This window comes from Schistocerca piceifrons, chromosome 6, assembly GCF_021461385.2.
Source record: "Schistocerca piceifrons isolate TAMUIC-IGC-003096 chromosome 6, iqSchPice1.1, whole genome shotgun sequence".
NCBI classification, from domain to species: Eukaryota; Metazoa; Arthropoda; class Insecta; order Orthoptera; family Acrididae; genus Schistocerca; species Schistocerca piceifrons.
The window spans coordinates 199,094,752-199,120,266 of NC_060143.1; the positions used below are offsets into that span (position 1 = coordinate 199,094,752).

Below are 25,515 nucleotides of genomic sequence, written 5' to 3' on the forward strand. Positions count from 1 at the left end.
GCATTGATAATGGTCGTGCAAGATGTGTCTGACACTACACTTCACGCCGCTGGTGCTGCTATCCCCCTGCTCGTAGGTCCCCCTTGTCATTAACTGGTACCATGGTGGACAAAGGCTGTAGCAATAGACGATCAGGACCGCTGATGGGCTCTGCAATGATTTAAATGACACTCCTCACAGACTAAACTTATTGCATTTAAGCGTCTCCGTGCAAAGGCTCACTACCTTAAACGGAATCAAAAGGAGTGCTGGGAGCACTATGTTTCCTCCCTGGGGACATGTGCCTCTTCATCCTTGGTTTGGTCTGAGTTCTGTAGCCTTCTGGGCCACCAGTGATAGCCAACTGCCCGAGTTCTTATCCTAGAGAGAGCTCTGTGTACTGCTCCATTGGCCCTTTCAGAATTGGCATTATCTTCCAATCTTGCTACCTTTCTCATGCAGAAACAAGAAGTTAAAGAAACACCCCTCTGTTTCGACCCCACCGAGCAGAAATCTGTAATGAACCATTCACTGAATGGGAATTCTTACAGGCTCGGCAACATCTACTCACGGTCTTTCAGCCGAATTTGGCTCATGGGGTTACACCACCCTTGAGTCCAGGAAGAACCCAACATCTCTTGACAGCTACTGACTGATCAGCCTGCCCAGTGTACTTTGTAAGCTGCTCAAGAGAATGGCTAGCTTAAGATTATATTGGGTTCTCGAATCTCGAGGTCTTTTGTCCCTGTATCAGTGTGGCTTCTGGAAAGGATGATCTGCTACTGACTATTAACTCAAATTGGAAACAGCAGTCTGACAGACTTGCTAAAAGTCAACGCCTTGTCGTGGTCTTCTTTGATCTACACAAGGCATACAACATGGCTTTGCGCCGTCACGTTTTAATTAACCTCCATGACTGGGGCTTTTGTGGCCATCTTTCAGTTTTTATCTGCGAGTTTTTGTCCCACTAGTTCTTCCGGGTTTGAGTTGGCACTTCACTAAGCACCCTTTGGATCCAATAGAACAGTATCCCACAGAGTTTTCTGTTAAGTGTCACAAACTTCCTCAATGCCATCAATGTGCTTTTAACCTCTGTTGGGCCTCTGGTTACCCCAGCATTGTATGTCAATGATTTTTGCATCTGCTGCAGCTCCCACTGAGTAGTGTCTGCTGAACACTATCCGAAAGGCCTTTGCGTGAGAACTTTCCCATAGCTTCCAATTTTCTCCCTCCAAAACGTGGCTTCTGCATTTTTGCCTAAATGTTACAGGGCAGTCCCATTTCTTGGGCCTCCTTTTTTATCAATAAAAAGCTGATGTGGCTGACCCAATTTGCTACCTGAAGACTATCTGCATGAGAGCTCTTAATGCTCTCCGTCTCCTGGTTCCACAAATCTTGGGGTGCAGACTGTGCTACTCTTCTCAATCTTTACTGTGCTCTGGTTTTGTCCAGACTGGATTATGGTTGTCAGGCTTATGGCCCAGTGGATCCTTCCTGTCTGTGAAACTACATGACCCTCTTCATTATTATGGAGTGCATCTGGCTGTCTTTTTTTTCAGCACTAGTCCTGTTGACAGCGACAGTCTCCTTGCACAAGTGGGGATTCCCCCTCTACACATACGATGGAGCCAACTCCTAGAGGTCTCTGTTGCTCCTATGATATTCAATCATATTGTGCATTCCGTCCTAGAAGAGTTCCAGGGTGCTACCATCTTCTACACTGACGGTTCTAAAACGATAGATAAGATAGGATACGCTTTTACGTCTCCCACTGACACGGAACACCATTTGCTGCTAGTATCATGTATTCTGTTCACAGCAGATCTGGTAGCCTTTCACATGGCCCTCTGTTTTGATACTTGGGCCTCCCTTCAACGTGTTTTAATATGTACCGACTCAATGAGGAGCCTGCAGGCTATAGAACGATGCTAATCTTGTCACCCTTTGGTCTCTGCTGTCAATGACCTTCTCTCTGCCCTTGACCGTGAAATCTGCTTAGTTATCTTTCCTGGGCCCCAAGCCATGTTGCCCCCCCTGTGGGTTCGGGGGTAAGAATAAGCCCGCGGTATTCCTGCCTGTCGTACGAGGCGACTAAGAGGAGTCTCAACTGTTTCGGCCTTTAATGTGATGGTCCCCTAAGGGGTTTGACCACTCCATTTCTAAATTTTTCCGTTAGTGCGTACCATTTGGGGAAGGACACCTTACGTGGTGCATCTTACATCCATCTTGCCCTAAGATCTGGCACACCTGATTTTTCATGGAGTTGGACTTACATTGAGCTTCCGGCCACATCCACTGCAGTGTGTTCTGGGTGGCATACATTCCCTCCAATGTGCAATTCCATCTTTGCCCTCATGATGTACATGGATATTTCGACACCCGACATCCAGCACGGTAGCCAGTCCATTGTGGTGGGGTCGTCATGTACCCTCTTGGTGGTAGCCCCCTGACTACATAGGGATCGCACTGCTGATGCCTGAGCTGCTACCTCCCCACTTATGCCGAGGAGTAGCTGCTTATCCCTCTGGGGCATCGGGACTCCCGGCAAAGGCCATCCTGCCAGGTGGTCTTTGCTGCGGCAGGGTGGCGCCTGTGGGGAGAGCCCCTGGTCGGAGTGGGTGGCATCAGGGCGGATGACCCGCAATGAAGCGTGGTACATCGTCTCTCGCTGGTGGGCCTCCACCAGCAGTCTCTAAGCGATCGAGGTCTAACCTCAGCGGGAAGAAATTTGATCAGAGATCGTTTCCCTCCCTGGCCACTCCATGGGAGGAACGCCTGGCTAAAGACAGCAGTGTGGAATATTCGCCCCAGTACCTCGTGTGTATGCGGGTTGATGGGGACTTGTTTTATGTCGACCAAGCCCCAGTTTTTTGTGGAGCATTTAGAGGACAAGTTCGGGGAGGTGGAGGGCTTGTCCAAAATGCGCTCTGGTTCTGTGCTCATCAAAACGGCATCCTCTGCCCAGTCACAGATGTTGCTCAATTGTGACAAGTTGGGGGATGTTTCAGTTAGCATCACGCCGCATAAGAGTCTCAACATGGTCCAGGGTATTATATTCCACAGGGATCTTCTTCTGCAGTCAGACGATGAATTATGCGCCAACCTCGAACGACGAGATGTTCACTTTGTCCGGCGCACCCATCGGGGTCCGAGGGATAATCAGGTAGCCACCGGTGCCTTCATCTTGGCCTTCGAGGGTGATGTCTTACCAGAAAAGGTTAAGGTGATGGTTTACCGTTGTGATGTGAAGCCATATATCCCTCCTCCGATGCGGTGTTTTAAGTGCTGGAAGTTCGAGCACATGTCGTCTCACTGTACTTGCGGCATCACCTGTCGAGATTGTGGCCATCCTTCCCATCCCGATACTCCCTGTGCCCCGCCTCCTTTCTGTGTTAACTGCGGAGAACACCATTCCCCCTGCTCACCGGACTGTAGGATCTTCCAGAAGGAAAGGAAGATAATGGAATATAAGACTCTGGACCGCCTGACCTACACCGAGGCAAGGCGGAAATATGAGCGGCTCCATCCTGTGCCCATGACATCCACCTATGCCGCTGCTGCAACACCGGTACGATCCTCTTCCGTGTCATCACGTACTGTTGCCTCTCAGCTATGTCAGAATGAACCGGCCCCCTTGGTTGTGGAGGGCACTTCCCCCTCTGTTGCTCCTGCACCTTCTACTCCAGGAGCAACACCACCCCAACCATCGGGGACATTCATTCCCCCTTCCCAGCCGGAGAAGCCTGAGGCTTCTTCAGCTACTCTAGCCAGGAAGGGGTCCCTTGGGGCCCTCCCATCCCAGGCTTTGCCCAGTGCCAAAGCGGACATCCGCAAATTTTTGAAACAACAACCGGTCGCTGGTCATAGGGCTTCACAGTCGTCGTCCGTCCCTGAGACTGACCCAGAGGGGCCCTTCCAGCCAGACCCTCCAAAGGCACAGCGTGCAAAGCAGTTGAAGAAAAAGGCTCCCGAGCATCCTGACATTGCAGTGGCACCTGTCCCACCGCAACCTTCCAACTCTGAGGATGAGGTGGAGATCCTGGCGTCCGCTGCGGACCTCGATCTCGCCGGTCCCTCTGACGCCATGGAACGCACTAGCACAGGTGCTCAATCGGAGGCAGCAGGTGACCCAGTGGCGTAATCTGCCTTCCCAGTCCCGTCACGCCTTTCCCAGCCATGGACAACACCATCCTCCAGTGGAACTGCAGCGGTTTCTTCCACCATCTAGCTGAGCTCCGCCAACTTATCAGCCGTCATCCTTTCCTCTGCATTGCTCTGCAGGAAACTTGGTTTCCAGCAATGCGAACCCCCACCCTCCGTGGCTATCGGGGTTATTATAAGAACCGAGCAGCTTATGAAAGGGTGTCTGGTGGCGTCTGCATCTATGTCCATAACTCTGTTCACAGCGAGTCTGTCCCTCTATAAACGGCTTTAGAGGCTGTCGCTGTTAGGGTGTGGACGCCGCAGGCTATTACCGTCTGCAGTCTTTACCTTCCACCGGTTGGTGATGTCGCGATGCATGTCCTGTCTGCACTGATATCCCAAATGCCGCCACCTTTCTTGTTACTGGGCGATTTCAGTGCCCACAACCCTCTATGGGGTGGGACTGTCTCCGATGACCGCGGTCGTGCCATGGAGCATTTGTTGGCTCAGCTCGACCTTAGCCTCTTGAACACCGGTGCTCCCATGCATTTCAGTGTGGCCCATGGCTCGTTCTCGGCCATCGATCTCTCTCTTTGCAGCCCCGGACTTGTCCCATCCCTCCACTGGAGGGTGCATCCTGACCTGTGTGGTAGTGACCATTTTCCCATCTATTTGTCACTGCCCCAGTGTCAGTCTTCTGGGCGCCTGCCCCGCTGGGCTCTCCACAGGGTTGACTGGCCGGCTTTTACTTCCACTGCAACCATTGAGTCTCCCCCACAGGGTGACATTGACGAGGTGGTCCGTGTCTTAACCACGTCACTCATTTCGGCGGCTGAGGCTGCCATCCCCCGCTCTTCTGGACTCCCTCGGAGGAAGGCCGTACCCTGGTGGTCGCCGGAGATTGCTGAGGCTATTCGCGACCGTAGGCAGGCTCTCCAGCGTCATAGGCGGCACCCGTCTCTAGAGACCCTCATCGCCTTTAAGAGGCTTCGTGCCTTGGCCCGTCGTCTTATTGCACGGCGTAAGCAGGAGTGCTTGGAGAGGTATGTCTCATCCCTGGGCTCCCGTGTCTCCCCCTCGCTCGTGTGGTCCCGGATCCGGCGGATTTATGGATACCAGACCCCTATGGGTGTCCCTGGGATCTCCTTGGACGGCGCTGTCTGCAAGGATGCTGCCGCCATTGCTGAACACCTTGCTGCGCACTTTGCTAAGAGCTCTGCGACTGCAACTTATCCCCCCGCCTTTCGCTCTCTCAAGGAGCGAGCCGAGCAGACGCCGTTATCATTCCACACGCGTCGTTCTGAAAAATACAATGCTCCTTTCAGCGAGAGGGAATTCCTCGCTGCCCTTGCCGATTGCCCTGATACAGCACAAGGACCAGACTGCATCCATGCGCAGATGCTCAAGCATCTCTCCAGGGACTGCCAGAGACACATCCTCACCATCTTTAACCGCATTTGGAGCGAGGGCGTGTTCCCGTCGCAATGGCGAGAGGGTCTTATTGTCCCCATCTTGAAGCCCGGTGCGGACCCACTGGCGGTGGACAGCTATTGTCCCATTACCCTCACCAATGTTTTGTGCAAATTGCTCGAACGTATGGTGGGGCGGCGTTTGTGTTGGGTCCTTGAGTCGCGCGGTCTCCTCGCTCCATCCCAGGGTGGCTTCCGTCGGGGCCGGTCTGCTGCGGACAATTTGGTGCGGCTGGAATCTGCCATCTGTACGGCCTTTGCCCGACGTCAGCATCTCGTTGCTGTATTTATTGATCTGCGGAAGGCGTATGACACCACATGGAGGCATCACATCCTTGCTACGTTGCATGAGTGGGGTCTTCGTGGTCGGCTCCCGGCTTTTCTTCAAACCTTTCTATTGCGCCACTCTTTCCGGGTGCAAGTCGGTGCCACCTCTAGTTCATCTTATACAATGGAAAATGGGGTCCCGCAGGGCTCGGTGTTGAGCGTCTCCTAATTTCTAGTGGCCATTAATGGTCTGGCTGCAGTCATGGGGTCGTCGGTGTCTCCTTCTTTGTATGCCGACGACTTCTGCATCTCATTTAGCTCCACGACTACGGGAGTCGCCGAACGCAGGCTGCAAGTAGCGATTCACAAGGCAGCATCATGGGCTCTGACTCGTGGTTTTCAGTTCTCTGCAGCCAAGACTCGAGTTATGCACTTCTGCAGGCAGTGGACGGTCCACCCTCATCCTGAACTTTACCTCGACGGCCACCTGCTTGAAGTGGTGGACACTTGACGCTTCTTAGGACTCGTCTTTGATGCCCGGCTCACATGGGTTCCTCATATTACTCAGCTGAAGCAAAAGTGCTGGCGGCACCTCAACGCCCTCCGCTGCCTGAGCCACACATCTTGGGGTGCGGATCGCTGCACGCTGTTGCGGTTGTACGAGCCCTTGTGCAGTCCAGGCTTGATTATGGGAGCCTGGCCTATGGGTCTGCATCACCCTCAGTGTTGACGTTGTTAGACCCCATACACCACTGTGGGGTTCGGCTTGCAACTGGCGCTTTTCGTACAAGCCCCGTGGATAGTCTACTGGTGGAGGCCGGGGTTCCCCTGCTGTGGATTCGCCGCCATCGACTGCTCGCCGACTATGCTGTCCACGTGCATTGGTCGCCGGGCCATCCCAATCGTTGCCTGCTTTTCCCTGCCATGGTCCTCCATCTGCCCGAACGGCGACCTAGGTCTGGGCTTTCCATAGCTGTCCGCGTCCAGTCCCTGCTGTCGGAACTGGGGTCATTCCCTCTTCTGCCTCCCTTCCGAGTCCGTGCACCTACGCCTCCCTGGTGTTTGCCCCGGCCGTCCGTCCATCTGGACTTGGCACAGGGACCCAAGGACTCGGTTCCGCCTGTGGCCCTCCGTCACCTTTTTCTTGCGCTCCTCGCCTCATTTTCGGGCTGTGAGACTGTCTACACTGATGGTTCCCTGGTTGATGGTCGCACTGCCTACGCTTTTACTCACGCTGCCCATGTTGAACAGCGCTCCTTGCCGGCTGGCTGCAGTATTTTTACTGCAGAGCTGGTGGCCATATTGCGCGCTCTTGAGCATATGCGTTCCTGCTCAGGTACGTCCATCGTCATCTGCAGTGACTCCCTGAGCAGCCTCCAAGCCATCGACCGCTGCTATACCTCTTCTCCTCTGGTGTCCTCTATTCAGGAGTCTGTTTCCACCATTACCCGTTCTGGTCGTTCGGTGGTCTTTGTTTGAACCCCACGTCACGTTGGCATCCCGGGGAACGAACGTGTTGACAGGCTGGCCAAAGGGGCGATCGACGCCCCAGATTTGGAGATCGCCCTCCCGGCTCGTGATCAGCAGTTGGTGTTGCGCCGTAAGGTGTTTGGGATGTGGACTGCTGAGTGGCGTGACATGACATCTCCGAATAAACTGTGGGCTGTTAAGGAGACGACCGACGTGTGGCGGTCCTCCCTGCAGGCTTCTCGCAGGGACTCTGTCGTCCTGTGTCGGCTCTGCATCGGCCATACCTACCTGATGCACGGCCATCTTTTGCGTCAGGAGGATCCCCCCGTGTCGGTGTGGGTCCCGGCTGACGGTCGCCCACATTCTGTTGGAGTGTCCCCGACTGCGCACCCTCCGGCAGTCTTTTAATCTCTTGGGCACTTTGCCTTTGGTTTTATGTGACGATGCCTCCATGGCTGACGACGTTTTAAATTTTATCCGTGGTAGTCCTTTTTATGGTTCCATTTAGGGAGGTCCTGCACCTTTCCCTTTCTGTGTCTCTTGTCCTCGAGTGTCTCATATTTGGTTGCAGATTTTAGTGTGTAGTCGGCCTTTTGTTCTCGTGGTCAGTCAACCAGTCTCCGGCCATCTTCTTTTCTTCTGTTTCTTTCTGTCTGGTGTTCATCTGTACTCTTCTTGTCTGTAGTGTTCGTTGCCGCATTTGTGTTCTTTCAGTGCCTGGGGGGGGAGTCTCCTTCCCCTTGGGGTTTTACCTGCTTTGCACATTTATGTCTCGCCTGATTTTGGAATGGAGGACTGATGTCCCCCCTTAAACATCCCAACAACCACCACCACCAAGCCATGTGGGCATCCCAGGGAACGAACTGGCCAAGTGTTTGGCTAGAGAGACAGATAATTGCCCCCACCCCCACCTCCAGTCCCTTTCAGGATTCCACATGCAGATATGTGGATACACGTCAGATCTCTCTTTTGCCCAAAAGTGGAATGACATCTGGTGCACTACTGCTCTCAGTAAAACTCCACACAATCACGGAGACTACTGCTGTTTGGCGCTCTTCCTTCCGCTCTTCTCGTAGGAGTCTAATGAGCGACCCACACAATGTGGCTGTGGAGCCAGACTGACAGAATTCCATATATTGGTGTAATGTCCCCTTCTTTTGCCCCTTCATACTAAGTATAGCCTTCCAGATTCCTTGTCTTTAATATTAGCAGATGATGCACAGATGTTTGAACTGGTCCTCAGTTTCCTATGTGAAAATGGTTTTTATTTTCAGTTATAAAGTGTTGTATTAACAGAATCTTCCGTCAGTTCTTGGTATAACAACATTATAATAAATGAAAAGCACCAGTTTGCTTTTGTTCTACAATATTACTTTTATTGTTAACCAGTTTTGGCGTACAAGGCCATCTTTAGACCTTCACCCTTGAGGTCCCCGAAGAAAATCTTAGCAACCCTATGGAAACGACAAATGGTGAAGAGCCAGTCACACTTGTTTTCCGAGGTGTTTCTTTTTTTAAAAAAAGGTGTGATGTGTGTTCTGTGTTAGCCATGATTTCTCTGTTAATGTAAATCATGCTCTTATTTACACTACCCACCCCTTTCAAAATCAATACAAACCTTCCCGTCTACATGACATCTCATAAAAGGTATAAAATATTCTATACAAAATAGAACATAATATGCTATAGTATCATCACTATTTAATTATTCGTCCAATATTGTATGTTCTGCTAACGTAATATTCACTCCCGTTCATTAAGGCAAATATGCGTTAGAAAATATAAATTTGAACTCTGGACCGACTATGACGGTACTTGTGTCAAAGAATAATGCAGTTGTCCTAGGGCCAGCTCTGCGAGGACAGAAACCTCGTGTAGAGCAAAAAGGCAAAAGCTGGCTTGACTATATTACATTCTGCATGAGAATAGTATTCCTGTGACTTAGGGAGATAAGAAGTGACCAGGCACCTAATATATATTGTCCGAAGGCTGTGCCAAATGACTAAGATCGGAGACAACGTGTGCATTCTCTGCCTCGTGGTGCAGCCGTGCAAAGTCGGGACATCTGACTGGAACAAGAAAATCTCTTACCAGGAGCAATTTTGAATGATGTAATAACAAATTCTCGCTGGTAAGGTTTTAACCAGTACCTCTAAGTGTGGGAGGATAGAATAGTTTAAGAGTTTAGGGGAATTTGGTGCAGGAAAATTATTACACTCCACCCGTTAACTAAGAATGTTAACATCCCTGGGGGATAGATGACTCCCCGGATCCCATGGATCTGATATTAACTTCACTTGACCAAGTGCATACCAGTACTTCTTGTTAAACTTTGTTCGAAAGTCTCCGCACTTCAAAACAATCACCACTTCACTAGGTAACACAACTTTGTTTTGGATAAGCTTGAATTCTTTCCACATGTCATCTATAACCTTGCTAGCATCATTAAGTTTGGAAGAAGCAATACGTTACCCTTACAACACATCCTTCACTCCTGTAACCCTCTTATCTCAATCTTTCCCCACACCCTCTACCCAACAGTTTCCTCTTTTGTGTGATCCTATTGAAGACTCGCTGCTTCTGTTATTCACATCAGTTGGTTTGTTTTAAATGACCAAGGAGAGACACAAAAAACAAAATTTAATGACCATGTTTGCATGTTCTGTGGCGAGGCACTGCAGGGCCATGTAAGAATGAGTCACTGCTATGGTGATATGTTGACACAATGAGAGGGGGGGGGGGCATATCATCATGTGTTAGTTTTATTAATTTTTTATATTTTTTGTTGTTTTATTATAAAACTATTTCATTTTAGCTATTCGACTGGTAAATTATAAATTCTGGCTTTTACTTTACGTTAACATATCTTACAACTTGTAAGCCCAAATGAAGGAAAACACCTGTGTGCTTTGCCTATGTGCAGTGAGCATGTAATCTTTGTATGTCTTAAGTATACTTTAGTGTAAGACCTATGCAACAGCTGTTGTGTATTCCCAAGCTCACATTATACTTTGTGCGTCCATAATGCATATGTTGAGTGTGTTAGGACATGGAGTACATAAAATTCTAAAAACTATGATGTGCATCTATAGTAATGGTGATAGTGGTTTCAGTTTGATGATACTTACACCACCTGCATTCATAGGTCAGTGAATGTTGATGTTTTTGTGATGTGCAAGTGCAGAGACTTGTGTGGGATAGTATGCCATCAACGAATTTTTTCTAAAGCAAGTTGCATTTTTTGTAGCGCATCTTAAGATTTCACTTTTTACTAATTTTAACTTTTAAGTGATTGGTCATACAGGAACACGCGGTGGTTCTGTTCTATACAATACTTGATAATGATTGAACAGTGAAATTGTGCAGTCATACAGCCAGTAAAGAAAAGATGACTGCTGCATATGACATTAAATCATTTGAAATAATGATCTGAATATTAAGCTATTTGAACTGAACACTGCAGATAAAAAGAAGGCTCCTGATTGTAACATTTCATGGTTTCACTGCAGACTCTAAATATCTACAAATATTATCTGTTTAGTAAAATGACCTTAATCGTACCTGTTGAGCGTGTAGGGTTTCTTGACAGTTTGCTCACAAATTTTGTTCAGAATACAATTTATATTAATAGCTCATTACATTACTTGTGCTTACAGGAAAGCCAGCCTGGGTCTCATCAAGAAGATGGTACATTACATCCAGCCAAGCCTGTTAGTTGAAGTGTGTAGCCCCGAGTCGCCAACATATAACTTTGGTACAATGTTGGTTGAAGTTATTGCAACAGTATTAGATAATGAGGTACGTATTTAAAATTTTTCTAGCTTAGCGCTTGCTGCTTCGCTCATGTAGACTGTGTTCTCTACACAGAATTTTTTTATTTTACTTTTTTTAATCGAATTTTTTATGTTGTTCATAAATTGCAACACATTCTAAACATTTCACGCTATTTAAGGTCATAAAAGGATGACCTTTGCTGAATGTACTTCTGACCAAAAAGAGATTCTCATCGGTGGAGTCCGATTTTTTGTTAATTGTGTCTTTTGCATTCTTGCAGTGGTATTTCCATAGAAACTTCATTCCGTGACAGGGAAGTAAAATATCAATTTCATGATCTACCTTTAATTTTTTTAACATAACAAAATATATTTTTTTAAATTTTCGTCCCTTATTTTACCCCATTAGTGGTTGAATTTCCAAAAATGCTAAAACACGTATTTTTAATTTTTGACTGAGAAATCAAGTGCCAATTTTTGTATTTGTAGCTTCAAAGTTGCCTTAATAGCAACATATTTTCAAAAAACCTTTCATACCCTATTTCACCCCCTTTGGAACGTAATTTTGAAAATCTGTTCTTAAACGAGGCTTGCAGTACAAGATCCACCCCCTCTCCACATTTGAAGTTTCTATTCTTAGTGATTTGGGCTGGTAGATGAAGAGTAAGTAAATGTGTGGCCTTATTCCACCCCCAGAGGCATTGAATTTCCAAAAAACGGTGAAACATGTATTTTTTTCAGAATGAGATTTTCACTCTGCAGCACTGTTATGAAAGTTCCTTGCATAAGGTGGGAGACGAGGTACTGGCTGAAGTACAGCTGTGAGGGCGGGGCGTGAGTCGTGCTTGGGTAGCTCAGTTGGTAGAGCACTTGCCCGCGAAAGGCAAAGGTCCCGAGTTAAAGTCTCGGCCGGGCACACAGTCTTAATCTGCCAGGAATTTCATGTATTTTTTTGTTTCTAAGTAAGAAGCCAAATACTAATTGTCGTAGGTATAGCTTTAAAAAAGCTTTCACAATGAAATATTTTCATAAAACATGTCACCCCCCCCCCCCCTTTCCCCCATTTCACTGCCTTAGGGATTGAGTATTCAAAAAAGAGAAAGGCGTGTTTTTCAATTTCTAACAGAGAAGCCAAATACAAATTTTCTTAGATTTACCTTAAAAATGCTTGCACAATGAAATATTTCCATAAAAACTTTCATCCCCATAGGGGTTCAATTTAAAAAAATAATGAAATGTAATTTTTTAGATTCTAACCAAGAAACGTAATTCACATTTTCATGCATGTAGCCTTAAAAATTCTTTCAAAATGAAATATTTCATAATACGCGCCCTCAGTGGTTAAATTTCCAAAAACACTGAAACACACATGTTTTTTAATTCCTAACCAAGGAGTCAAATACCAATTTTCATAATCTACATTTAAAAATACTTAAATAGTTTCTTTAATAATGATTTGTTTAAAAATAATCCACTATTTTACCCCCATAGGGATAAAATTTCAAAAAATGTTGAAACATGTATTTCTTTATTTCTGACTGAGAACCCAAATACCGATTTTCGTAGGTCTATCTTCGAAATTGCCTCAGTAGTGAAATGTTTTCAAAATGCTTTTCAAAATACTATTTCACCCCCTTAGGAGTGGAATTTTGAAAAATCCTTTCTGAAATGGTGCCTACAGTATAAGATCAACACCATCTGCAAATTTCAAGTTTCTGTCCTTAGTGGTCTGGGCTGTGCAATGATGTCCTTAATAATCGTCTCTCTCTAGAATTGTTTCATAAGACGCTTGTCTCACTGGATTCTGTGCATCCTATTTTGTCCACTGCCTGATTGCGGTTTAATTTATTGATTCTCCCAGAAAGACTGGGCAATCAAACTAAGGCTTATTAAACGATATTATGTTTTATTTTTGTGTGTTCTTCCATTGGAAATCATGACCTGTATTTATTATGTTTTTCCCTTCACTCTACCCTATGTGTGCGTGAATGTGACTGAATGAGTGTTTTCACGTGTGGTTTCGGGTTTCTTCTGTGGGGGGCCGCTGAGTTGGTTGTCGTCTGCTAGAGCAGGTGATGTTTGCTCCTCGTTTGGAGGGTAGCACAGGATGACCAACTTAGGATCCCAGTACCTGGTCAGAGAGGTTTACCCCTGTTAGTCTGAGGTTGGTGGTGGAAGCCTACCCGTCTGGTAGATTTCATTGCACCGTTAGTTAGGTGAAGCTCGGTGGAGAAAGGACACTCTGCAGCTAGCGGTTGGTGAGTATAGTTCGCAGGTCCCAGAGGTGATATCTGCTGACAGGAAGTAAGTTGAATTAGAACTTCCTTATGTTAAACTCATGGAATATTTAAGTACTTCAGCTTAACTGAAGCGTGTGTAGTTACGTATTTTTGGAATGTGGCATAATTATTTTATTAAAAGAGTTGGCGATGATGGTGGTTTGAAATTAAAAGTGCGGAAGTTGCTTTGTTCCTTTCGGACATCACGGTGTGGAATTTCTAGCAGGGAATATGTTCAGGAAAAGCTAGTCAGTATAACTTCAGGTGAGTGTGAGAATAATAGTGTTTTCGAGCGAGGGTGACTTTTTATTGTTCTTATTTTCTATTCTCTCTTTGTGTTCGTCTTGTACCTCGTGTGTGATAACCTATGATCCTTCTGGTCTACTACGGCACTGCAGTAGGTTTTGATATTACCAGTTTAATTGCTTCGTGTGTATGTCAGTAAAATATCAGTTTTTCGTGCTCATAGAGCAAATGTTTGTAACGGTTTCTTTCTGAATGGACCACGTGTAAGTTGAAACAATTGGGGGGGGGGGGGGGGGGGGGTTTCTCCCTGGCTGAGTTAATTTTATTTTGTGGTGGCAAAATCATTCTGGTATTGCACCATTAAAATTTCTTAAATTTGTGCTTGGCTTAATGTCTAATTTCTGAACAGTTAACTCGTGATCAAGTTTACCATGTGCTGAAGTTCAGCCGTTCGTAAGCGGCAGGCATGGATTCCGCATTGTATATCTAGTATACAAACCTTGCGAATGGATAAACCGCTTTCCAAGCTAGTGCATTAGCATAATGGTGATAGGTATCTCTCTGAACTATTTCTGTTGTGGGTATGATTGAATTACTGTGTTCCACTTCCCTTTTGTGTGCTTTTTAATTGCACTATTCTACCATTTTTGACGAACTGTTTAGTTAAATTTTTTATCCAGGCACCAGTCTTGTGTATTCATAGGATGTGCATCAAGTTCAGTCATGAAATAAATGTGCTAAGTAAAAGATAAATTCAGCCTCCTTTATCTTTTCATTGGTGCCACTTTTCAAATTAATATTCTGTTCCCTGATTTTTTTGAAGTTAATCTGCTTGCTTGTGATGAACAAAAATGGGAGTTAAAATCAACGTGAATGGCATACTGTCTCAAAGTTAAGGAATTCACATGTAATTAAACAAGCTCATTGATGTACGACATACAATGCTGTTCATCTTGTTAGTTTCTTTGAAAAAAATTGCATTCTTATAATTAAATTCTTATTTAAATTAAACTGGTAATTTCCAGTTCGGTCTTTTGTTAATTGTTAGGAAGGGCTTGGGCTGGTGGCGACCCTGTAATTTTTAAATTTATACTTGTGCTTGTGAGGTGGCTTAACCAGAAATCACGCACAAGGGTTACATCTCCATTATTCTTGGTGCGTAACGTATGTTGAGCCTTGGCTAGGATCCGTTTACAGTTCTACACATATACTTTACAGTTGAATAGCTGAACTCTTAAGAATTCTTTGTTGTTGGCACTGGTAGGAGGAACTCAGATGATTGAAAAAGTAAAACTAAAATTTAGGTGTGGTTTTCAGCATCATTAAATACATGGTGTTTCAAACAATTAATCAGATTTAACAGGACTTTATCTTCTATTTGAACGAAGATAGAAGCTTGAGGTGAATTTTAACTTACATACAGGGCTACAAAGTTCTTATTTTACAGCTAGTGCCATTGCATTTGACATGCATGCACATACAACCTTGGAGTACATTTTTCATTTACCTTTCTCAAAAGTTCAGTATGCCCTCTACAAAAACGGACATCCAGACAATAGTCATACTCATCCCATACTTTTGTGAGCACATCTAGACGTACTGCATATACCACTGTTGCTGCTTGGCACCAAAATTCATTCAAAGTTAGACAAATCCTTTACCAAACTTCCACAAATAAGTCACATATGTTAAGATCAGGTTACATTGGAGGCCAATGGTGCAGTGTGAGAGATATAGGCCTCTTTTGGCCAGTTCATTGCTGTGGCAACTCATTGTTAAGAAATGCTCTGAAATGCAGGCACGAGTGTTAGTGGTGCTGAGCCGTGCTGAAAAATAAAATTTTTGGCATTTTATTGCAATTTTGGAAAAAGCCAGATCTCTATAAATGTCTTTTTGGCATGTAAGAATGGGCTGAAAATCTTTTCTTAGGAAATTGCCCAAAACGTGAAGCTATGGCCTTTGACTGCTATGTTCCCCTTATTCTTAATTGTGGTAGTTATCTTGTTCAGTTAAATGGAACATAGTCTCAACACCAAAAACTAAAGGTTAAGGAATTATCTTCTTTCTCCACACACAGAATGATTTCACGAAACTTAACATGTCATTTTCGGTAATGAAGGGCTTGTGCCAATTGACTATCTTCTTTCTCCACACACAGAATGATTTCACGAAACTTAACATGTCATTTTCGGTAATGAAGGGCTTTTGCCAATTGACTATCTTCTTTCTCCACACACAGAATGATTTCATGAAACTTAACATGTCATTTTCGGTAATGAAGGGCTTGTGCCAATTGACTCTTGTGTAGTATGAAACAAGTATGTTGCTTTAAAACAAAAGGGGGGGGGGGGGGACACGAGAAATGACCAACTCGCAGATGGCATGAGGAGTTGACGTACATATGCTATATTCAAAGCTTTGCAGTGTGCTGTATGTCTGGTTTACCCTTAAATAAACAACCAGTATCTTGCAACTGCTGATTCCATTGTCAAATAGTTTTAGCTGTTGGACTTGCAGTGTTGGACTCTAAACAAACTGCACCTGTTGAAATGAAGAAAGCAAATGACCTTTTATCGCTATCACCATTTCGACTTGATCTGTTTTGGGTAACGAATGAAAGAGCAGTCGAGCTTCACCAGGGAGACCCCTAACCCCACAGATAAGTCACAAGGTGAGAGATCTGGAAACCCAGGAGGACACAGGCAATGAAGTTCATCTTCTGTTTCTCCTCTTCTATAACGTCAGATGTGCTTAGAGAATTTCTCTCTGTTACATAAGATGGTATGTAAAGACCATGTTTTTATCCCCCCCAAACCTGACACTCTTTAAAGTTTGCGGCATAACATTTCTGAAGCTGATACCAGTTGCTTCATGTGCGGCAGGAAATGAGCAACAGTTTTGATGTTTGTCATGTAACTTGTGGTGCTTAGATTGAATGCGTAAAAATTGGACCTTTACTCTTTCCAGGAACATTGGAGCTGCATGTCTGTCTTTTGTAGTTTGGAAGCAACAAATGTTCAAAATCTGTTCCTTATTTTTGAATAGCTCTGTACATCAAATATTGCTCTGGATATAGAGGTGATGTTACCGAAGGTTTCACTTTTGTGAGATGATGACATAAATATTTTTCCATATGAGACTTCTCAACAGCGTGTATCACAACAGATTAGGGTTTCACAAGGCTGTAAACTCTGGTAGAGAGATGAAATATGAAAGGCATAATAGCTGTCGAACAGAAATGTTGTTGCTTATTGTTTGCTATTATCTAATAATAGTAGGATGTTGACCTGTGAAGCACAGCACCCTTATGAATAAATGGAACTACACACACCTATGGAGTAGCGTATAACACTACATTTCACCCCTACCTCATCCGTAACATGCTGTGGCATGGATTCCCCGAAATGCAGAAAATGCTGAGTAATCTTGATGCATAACTGCACATTTCCCACAGTCTAGCTCTGAACGCAAGTTATCTTTGTCCTGCACAAACACTTTCATGTTGTGAGCGATCCTCAAAGAATTTTGGCTTCATTTTGAAGTGACAGGATGGAGCAATATGTCAAGGGTACAGGTCACTTCAGAGGTGCTATAGGTGAGCATGACTACACGTGATCAGAGAGTAGGTTCCCATGTCAGTTGCTGGTAAGAGACATTGGCAGATAGATTTGGGGTTACCATTTCTTCCTATGTAAACATGTGCCAGAAGAGAATGCTTCCACCACCTGCCTGAACAGTGCCCTATTGGCAAGCCACACACATTGCCTAATGTTTTCCAGTGTACTGGTAGCCTGGCATCAGCTTGGGTCTTCCTGTCCGATACGAAGTACATATCATCCTGGTTTTAGAAAACTCTTAGGTGAAAAAATTGATTTTTGCATATCTTACAGTCTGATACTTCTGCTTGGTAAAGCTTCCATAGTTACTGTACCACCTCAAATTCAGTAAAATGTTGCATGAAGATGTAAAGATTTTGCGGGGGCAAAAATGCGCTGTGTAAACTTTGTGTTTGATTGATTTTAGCTAACACATTGCAGTGTATGAAACCTAGATAAGACATTGAAATATTATTTAAAATTGGGAGCAGAAGGATATCTCATTTCATTCTTGAGTTATTAGTTTTAATATCCGAATGATGGTTGTGCTCGACGCACCCTTTCACATCATTGCACATTGCAGATCGTGTGGTCATTACAGTAATCATATGTCATAAACAATTTGAGATATCGAAATGAGGTTTCTTGCAAAATGATAGCACCAATGAAACTTGAAACCTTTTTGTTTACAAGATTCAAGGTAACTCGTCCATAGCAGTGAGGGGTTGGTGACTAAGGGCACATTCAGACATCCATAGCAGTGTCGGAAAACCCAAGGAGCACATGTAGACATATCCGCAACACCTGGGAAACGGCACAACAGGACATATATACATGCCGACAGCAATGAAAAGGTTAATCTTTGTGCCCTTGTATGTGCAGTGGCCAGAGATATGCATGTGAAGCAGCAGCTACTATTATTCATAGTGAGATGATGGTACTGATGGTATGGCTGCTCACGCACTGTTGTCTAATGCTGAACTGGTAAGTGATTTACTGGTCTGTGGCCTGTTATAATTGTCTGAAATCGCCATCACTAACACTCAGTTGACCATGACACTTTATATGAAGGTGATTTTCCCTGAATTGAGGTGCTCGTGGTACTTTCTTGACAGCATGATACCTGAAAAGATTACTACCTGTGTGATTTTGGCACTGGAGCATCTCATTTCTTAACTGCCAGTGATCTGATTGTGCTAAAATTTGCTGCTATTGTACAGATTGTCCGTACTGGACTAGATTGTAATGCAAGTTGAAAAATAAAAGATCTTACGACAACATAATATTTTGATAAGCCAAGTTCTTCCATTTGCTGTGGTGATAGAAGTTCTCTGTTTCCAATGCAGAGCAATCTCTTAAGTTTTTCATATTCATATGTTTAATATGATTTGGAAGTATTATTTATGAAAATAAGTCTTTGAGTCATTGCATTTTAAGTGGCTAACTCTCATTACACAGTTAGTATTTGCAGAAACAATAGATTACACTAGTTGTGTGCTTTCGGGTAAATGCGGGTAAATGTCGTCAGTGTGTTGATAATTAACTTAATTTACATACTGTCACCTCTGAGAGGAAGTGGTTTTCTGCCTAGTGTTACTGCTTTTATTTAATACAAAGTATTGTGCTTCCTACTAAAGGGTTATTTTTGTTGCAGGAGGATGAGGATGGCCATCTAGTTGTGTTACAGATAATCCAGGATTTGATGACAAAAGCACAGGATATATTTCTGGATCACTTTGCCAAACTTGGAGTTTTTTCCAAGGTTCTACAACTTGCTGGTCCACAAGATGCAGTGGAGAAGAAAGAAGAACCTCCTGTAAGCTGCTTTTTTTGTGTGTAGATGTATGCATGTCTATTTGTTGCTATCCCTCAGGCTTCTCTCCATCACCAAATTCCCCATTACCTCCTCTTTGTCAAGTTGTGCTATTAAAGTATTTTCTACCCTACTCGAATCATCGCCTCTTTGTTATCCAATTTACCTGTCGAGGTTCAACAGTCTGTGTTGTTCTCTGTATTGTTTGTTTCATTTTTAAAGATGACCACATTTTATGTTTCTGTTCTTCACAAATGCTTTTTGTGCTGTTACCGGGTGAATGTGCACAATAATCTTTTACTCCATGGCTGCCGAGAGCGAGCGTTTGAAACTTCACTGGAAGAAGTGAATCTGTGTAGAGGAGTCATGCCTGGAGAGCTCAGTTTGTAAAAGCATTGCCTGTTAAAGGCTAGGATCTGGGTTAGAGTCTTGATTTTAACTTGCCAAGAAGATGGAAGTGATCTGTGGAACTCTATTTGGAAGCCTCTCAACAGTTAGAAAACTACCTGTTGGAATATGTTCAAATTGCATGTGAATGTATTACTGTGGATGTCCTGGTCTGTGTTGGAAAAACCCCTAACACCTCTTAAAGTTTTCATATGTGAGCTATTTCATAAAATTCACCTGCCCCACGGTTTGTTTGGTCTAATTATTATTTTTTTAAATTTTGTGTAACCATTATGCCATTGTATAGAAACTTGTTATATTAGATGAATTTGTGAGGTCCAAATGAATTCAGTATCACAGAGTGAGATCAGCAGCAGTTAAGATGTTGGACTTGTATTTGTTAGGAGTAGGTTTCAAACTCTGGTTGGCCATCATATTTAAGTTTACTGTAGTTTGTGGATACGATTTTGGGCAAATGCCAGACAATTCCTGTGTAAAGACATTCTTCTGACACTCCGTCTATAAAAGTTACACCATCAGTTTATGCAGTATTCATAGAGGAAAAGTAAAAAAGATATCAGAATCACTCTTATTAGTTTATTTTCATTCAGACATATTCTTCCTCTTTCGTGTTACAAGCAAGTTTTCCACCTCAGTGTTACATTTATTGGCATTCACATATTTTAATTTCACACACACACACACACACACACACACACACACACACAGAGAGAGAGAGAGAGAGAGAGAGAGAGAGAGAGAGAGAGAGAGAGAGATTTAGCAGAAAGAAATCACAAACTTGTAATTAAATTGGGGTTAAATAGGAAGAAAGATGGTTTTGGTTGCAAAATCCTTGAATTCCCTCTACCTCCATCCCCCCGCCCCTCCCCATTGCACCAGTGCCACATGTTATTATGGTAACCATAAATATGTTGTCTATCTTTACCTACTTTGAACATTCACTTTTGGCTATTATTTTCCAATTGTTTCCCTTTTAGGAGGAGACAGAGCAACAACCACCAGAACCTGCTGTTGAGGATGCTAAAGAGATGGTTGCTGGCAAGGCTTACCATTGGCGTGACTGGTGCTTGTGTCGTGGACGTGACTGCTTGTACATATGGTCGGATGCAGCAGCACTTGAACTGTCAAATGGTAGCAATGGCTGGTTTCGCTTCATCCTTGATGGCAAACTCGCAACAATGTATTCGAGTGGGAGCCCTGAGGGAGGCACTGATAGCTCTGGTGTGTTACGGTTTGAACAACTAAAGATACATGTTGCGTAAATGCTCTATGAGATGTTGTGGTGATTTAGTTGCTCAATAATAACACTGTGTGTCTCGACTACAGTATTTTATTGACTGTTACACGTTACACATTTTTGCATTATGCCATTTTCAGAAGATCGATAATAAAATGGGCATCAGTGAGAATAGTACGATAACATCCAAAGCATAACAAGCAGTTGAAACTTAACACTCACACAGAATTATAACATAGTTTTACAGATAACAAAAAGCAGAATGAATCTATCCAGTATAGGTACATAGTTATCTCGTCGAGCTTGGTGAAATGACTTGTAAATGCAAACTGTTTAGCACGCACTCACAAATCCGTAAGAAGAGCAGACCACCAAATTGCATTCCACATATGATGGTTATATTTATACAGTTACGTGTCATACGTAATATTTGTACAAAAAATACGTAGTAATGAATACACAAATATGGATATGATCAAACATAATCACTGTTAAAACTAAGAAGAGCACACAAAGCTAAAATTGTAAAGTTGTCTTCTAGTGTGCAGTGATGAGCATGTTGTATGAGGTTTAGTAGGTGGTGGCTAATTGTAAGGACATCAGAATGATACATCAGGAATGCACAGGGCATCAAAATCTGATTACTTACCATAACCACCATACAATACCATAAAATAAAGAAATGAAGAACCATAGTAAAAGTAACTCACATCTTCAAACAGTGGGAACTCGAGGTTGGAATAAAAATAATATAAGGAATAGATTTCTACTTATTGTAAAGATGACCCATGGAGTTACTGACAGCCATAACAAAAGGACGGTTACACATGCAACTATTGGCCAAAGCCTTACTCAGCAAAGAAAATGTACGCGCATTCACACAAGCAAGCACACCTCGTGCATACGCTGCCGCCACCACTAGCATCTCCGGCCAGAATGTCAATGAAATGGCGTTCTGGTCGGAGCTACCAGTGGCGGCGGCAGAGTGTGTTTAAGGTGTGCTTGCTTGCTTTAGAGTGTGTGTGTGTGTGTGTGTGTGTGTGTGTGTGTGTGTGTGTGTGTGTGTGTGTGTGTGCACGTGTGTGTGTGTGTGTGCACATTCTAATAAATTTGCATTTATGTGTCATAACGTTAAGGGTGATGAGATACTTTGTGTCTGTATTGGACATATTCATTCTGCTTTTTTGCTATCCATAAAAAAGTTGTTCTTTGGGTAAGTGTTAAGTTTTATTTGCTTGTTTTGTGGTACTTACTATTTTTGTTGTCATCACACTTTTCTCACTGATACCCATTTTACAAAATATTTGATGTGGAGGACATCTGCATCTAAGTAAGATTCATAAAGTAAGAATCTGCTTCACTTGTAATAAAGATTTAACTTGTGATTGGTTTCTGAGCAGGAGAGCTCCATCCTCGCATGCTAATGACTGTAAAGACTGTATTTACAGTTGTTAGCACCTGAGGTTGGAGCTCTAATGCTCTGAAACTGGTTGTGCAGTTAAAGAAATCATTATTACAACTGATTCATATTCTTATTTTACAGATACCAATTTCATTATAGATTCTTTGAAAATGATGCAATGCTGAAACTCTTAAGATATAATAAAATCAAGAAAACAATGTGCTCAAGACAAATAATGTTGCTGTAGATGAAAAATTAAACTTACTGTTATGTTTGAGGCTTACTTAGTTTTGAAATTTAGATTTTTTTTGTATCTTCATAATGTCTATCAGCTGTTCTAAAATATGTGTCAAGTGGGGAAAATGGTAGCTAATAATTGCGTAGGCATTATAAGTCATTTTGCTTTTGCAGCCCAGCTCATTGCAAATCATAAAAACTTTATATTTTGTTGAATGCCCCCAGGAAAATATTTTAGTGGTGGTGTTAATGTTATAATGTAATATAGTGTTAGAAGTATCTGTAATTCCACTGATTGGAAGTCGGTGTCCAGTACTTTGGCTCTGGATTGATTTTCTTGTAGATTGGTTATATTCCTCAAGAGAATTCGTGTGAAGGGAGTCTTGAAAGAAATTAAGTTCTCTGTTACTGTATGGCACTGTTCAGGGCTCTGCAGACCTGCTTATTTAAGTACTTTTATAATAAATATGGGATAACTGTAAGAGTGAATGAGTGAGTTTGAATGTTGAATGACCGGTACTTGTGAGCCCCCAGGGGCTCAGCATTCGTTTGCTGGGTACGGGCTTGGCGACCCCGGGGTTCCTGAGCTGGGGACTGGTAAGCGCCGCCAGTCCCCTGTCACCGTAACCTCTAAGCACACTTCAACGACCACCGTGCGGCGCGGCGGTGGAATGTTGTGTGTCTCAGGGAATGGGGATCTTGGCTTGACCGCCCGGATCGCGAGGATGGAATAAACCTCTATAAAAAAAACCCTCAATCTCAAGGTGTGCTGCGCGCTGATGAGATGCATGGCTGTTGAGGTGGAACAGTCGATAGCGGGCAACCTCTGGGGAACCTGCCGCACCTCAGTTGTATAAGGCTTACCTAGGCACGCGGGGCTCTGTCTAGGTGGACTTCTAGTTCCCTAGCTGCTCGTGGGACCGAGATGGATCCTTCGAAATTCTCTTTTCTTCCTCCCAGCGGAAAGGGTGGGCCGCTGGAAGGTTCTAACACCCAGTCTCTTAAGAGGGCCCGTGCAGTCAGTCCCCCTGACTCCGGCGCTTCTTTGAAAAGTCCAGTCTTAGGTAACAGAATGCATTCCGGTAATCCGAATGTGTTTCTCATTGTGAAACGGAAGGAGGGTAGTTTCGACAAGGTTTCGCCCTTCTATATACAAAAGGGATTGGAGGGAATCTGTGGCTCCTTAAAATCGGTGAAGCGCTTGCGTAATGGGACCTTGCTAGTGGAAACTTCCACTTCCCAGCAAGCAACTAACCTCCAATCTGCTAAATGCCTTGGAGAGTATGCCATAGACACCGAACTGCACAGCACCTTGAACTATAGCAAAGGTGTTGTGACATGCCGGGATCTAGCTGATATTCCCAAGGAAGAACTGCAACGTGAGTGGGCTCCGGAAGGTATCGTTGATGTCCAACACATCATGAAGAGGGTTGATGGCGCTCTTGTCAAATCCGACTCCTTTATTCTGACCTTCAGTAGCACAACACTTCCTGAACATATTAAAGCTGGCTTCCTTCGCCTTAGTGTGAGGCCTTATTTCCCGGCCCCAATGCGCTGTTTCAAATGCCAGCGTTTTGGGCATACCACCTTAGGCTGTAAAGGCGAAGCGACTTGTGGAAACTGTGGTCAGGCTGCTCATGAAGGAATTGGTTGCTCGTCTCCGGCTAAATGTATTAATTGCTCTGGGAACCACCCTGTTTGGAGTAGGGACTGCCGCATATTTTTAGAGGAACGCAAGGTCCAGGAAATAAAAACAACCAAGCGTATCCCCTATGGTGAGGCCAAGAAGATTTATAAGTCGATGCAACCTCCCACTTTTGCTACATCTTTTGCATCCCTGGTACAGAAGCCTACTCCAAAAGTCGATGCGTCAACGCAGACTGAGGTGGTGAGTGTTGGCATTAACACCTGTAGCTGTCAGTGCACTTGCAACGCAGCCAGTGTTCCAGAGCCAGTAGCCCCTACTCGAACGGCAGACAAAAGTACATTGGCGGATTTGGTCCAGCCCCCCGCGCCTCCAACGGCTGCGGTTGTCCCCAAGCCCAGTGCGCCAATTACTACTCCCACGTCCGCTCCCCCAAAGTCCACCAAGCCGCAGAAAGCTACTGTGCAGCAGCAACAGCGGGTCAAATCCCGTGGTAAACCATCTGACCATGCGGATGTTGTTTTACGCGAGGCTTCATCTGACTCTTCCCCAGAGTTGATGGAGTACGATGTATGTGTGGGGCAATCGTCTCGTCCCACGCCTGCCCCTCCACCTGCTGCGGTCTCCCCACCCCGTCGGAGAGACAGGATGAAGGTGCTACCCCCAACGTAGATGGCTCCCATACTCCAGTGGAACTTGCAAGGGTTCAGGACGCATGTGGAGGAACTTCGTCTACTTTCTCAGGGTCGACCATTGTGTCTCTGTCTCCAGGAGACGTATTTCCATCCCTCATACTCCCCTGAGATACGAGGCTATACACTCCACAAAAAGGACGACCTACGTGGAGAGAGAGCTAGAGGAGGCGTAGGTATTTTCGTCAGGACGGACTACCATTCCTCGCCTCTCTCACTTACGACGACTCTACAGGCCGTCGCTGTGTCCGTGCACGTGCGTCATCCATTGACTGTCTGTTCACTTTACTTGCCCCCACATGATGCTCTTGATGAAGCGGCCCTCACCGACCTTCTTACACAGCTCCCCCAGCCATTCATTATTTGTGGTGATTTTAATGCCCACAATGTGCTTTGGGGCTCTGCAATTACCTGTCCCAGGGGTAGAGCAATTGAGAGGCTTCTCCTGTCATCCTGTGCCTACTTGCTCAATGGAGGACAGAGTACTCATTTCTGCACGGCGACTGGGTCGTTCTCTGCCATTGATCTCTCGCTTTGCTCTCCAGCTCTTGCCGCTAGTGCTCACTGGGAAGTGGTCGCTGACTTGCACGGCAGTGATCATTTCCCAATCTGGATTCACCTGCCAGATGGCGTGGGCCCCGGAAGGAGACCACCACGATGGGTAATCAGTGGAGCTGACTGGACACTTTATGGCCAGTTGGCCCAATTCGAACACTGTGTGAATGTTGAGGTGTGGGTGGATCATATTACCAAAACGGTCCACCATGCCGCTGCGGCATCCATTCCACAGTCCACAGGCCACCGCAAACGGCCACCTGTGCCTTGGTGGAGTGACGAATGCCGCTCTGCAATCAGGACC

General features: G+C 44.7%; 1 protein-coding gene across 6 annotated transcripts in view; it reads left to right on the top strand.

The window, feature by feature from the left end:
- LOC124802933 (E3 ubiquitin-protein ligase HECTD1) overlaps positions 1-25,515 on the top strand; it is a 325,190-nt gene that overhangs the window by 91,615 nt on the left and 208,060 nt on the right. For all 6 annotated transcript variants that reach the window (XM_047264012.1, XM_047264018.1, XM_047264013.1 and 3 more), the window contains exons 13-15: positions 10,985-11,126; positions 18,877-19,038; positions 20,421-20,664. In XM_047264012.1, coding sequence (XP_047119968.1) covers positions 10,985-11,126; positions 18,877-19,038; positions 20,421-20,664 — 548 coding nt within the window. The remainder of the gene's footprint in view (positions 1-10,984; positions 11,127-18,876; positions 19,039-20,420; positions 20,665-25,515) is intronic.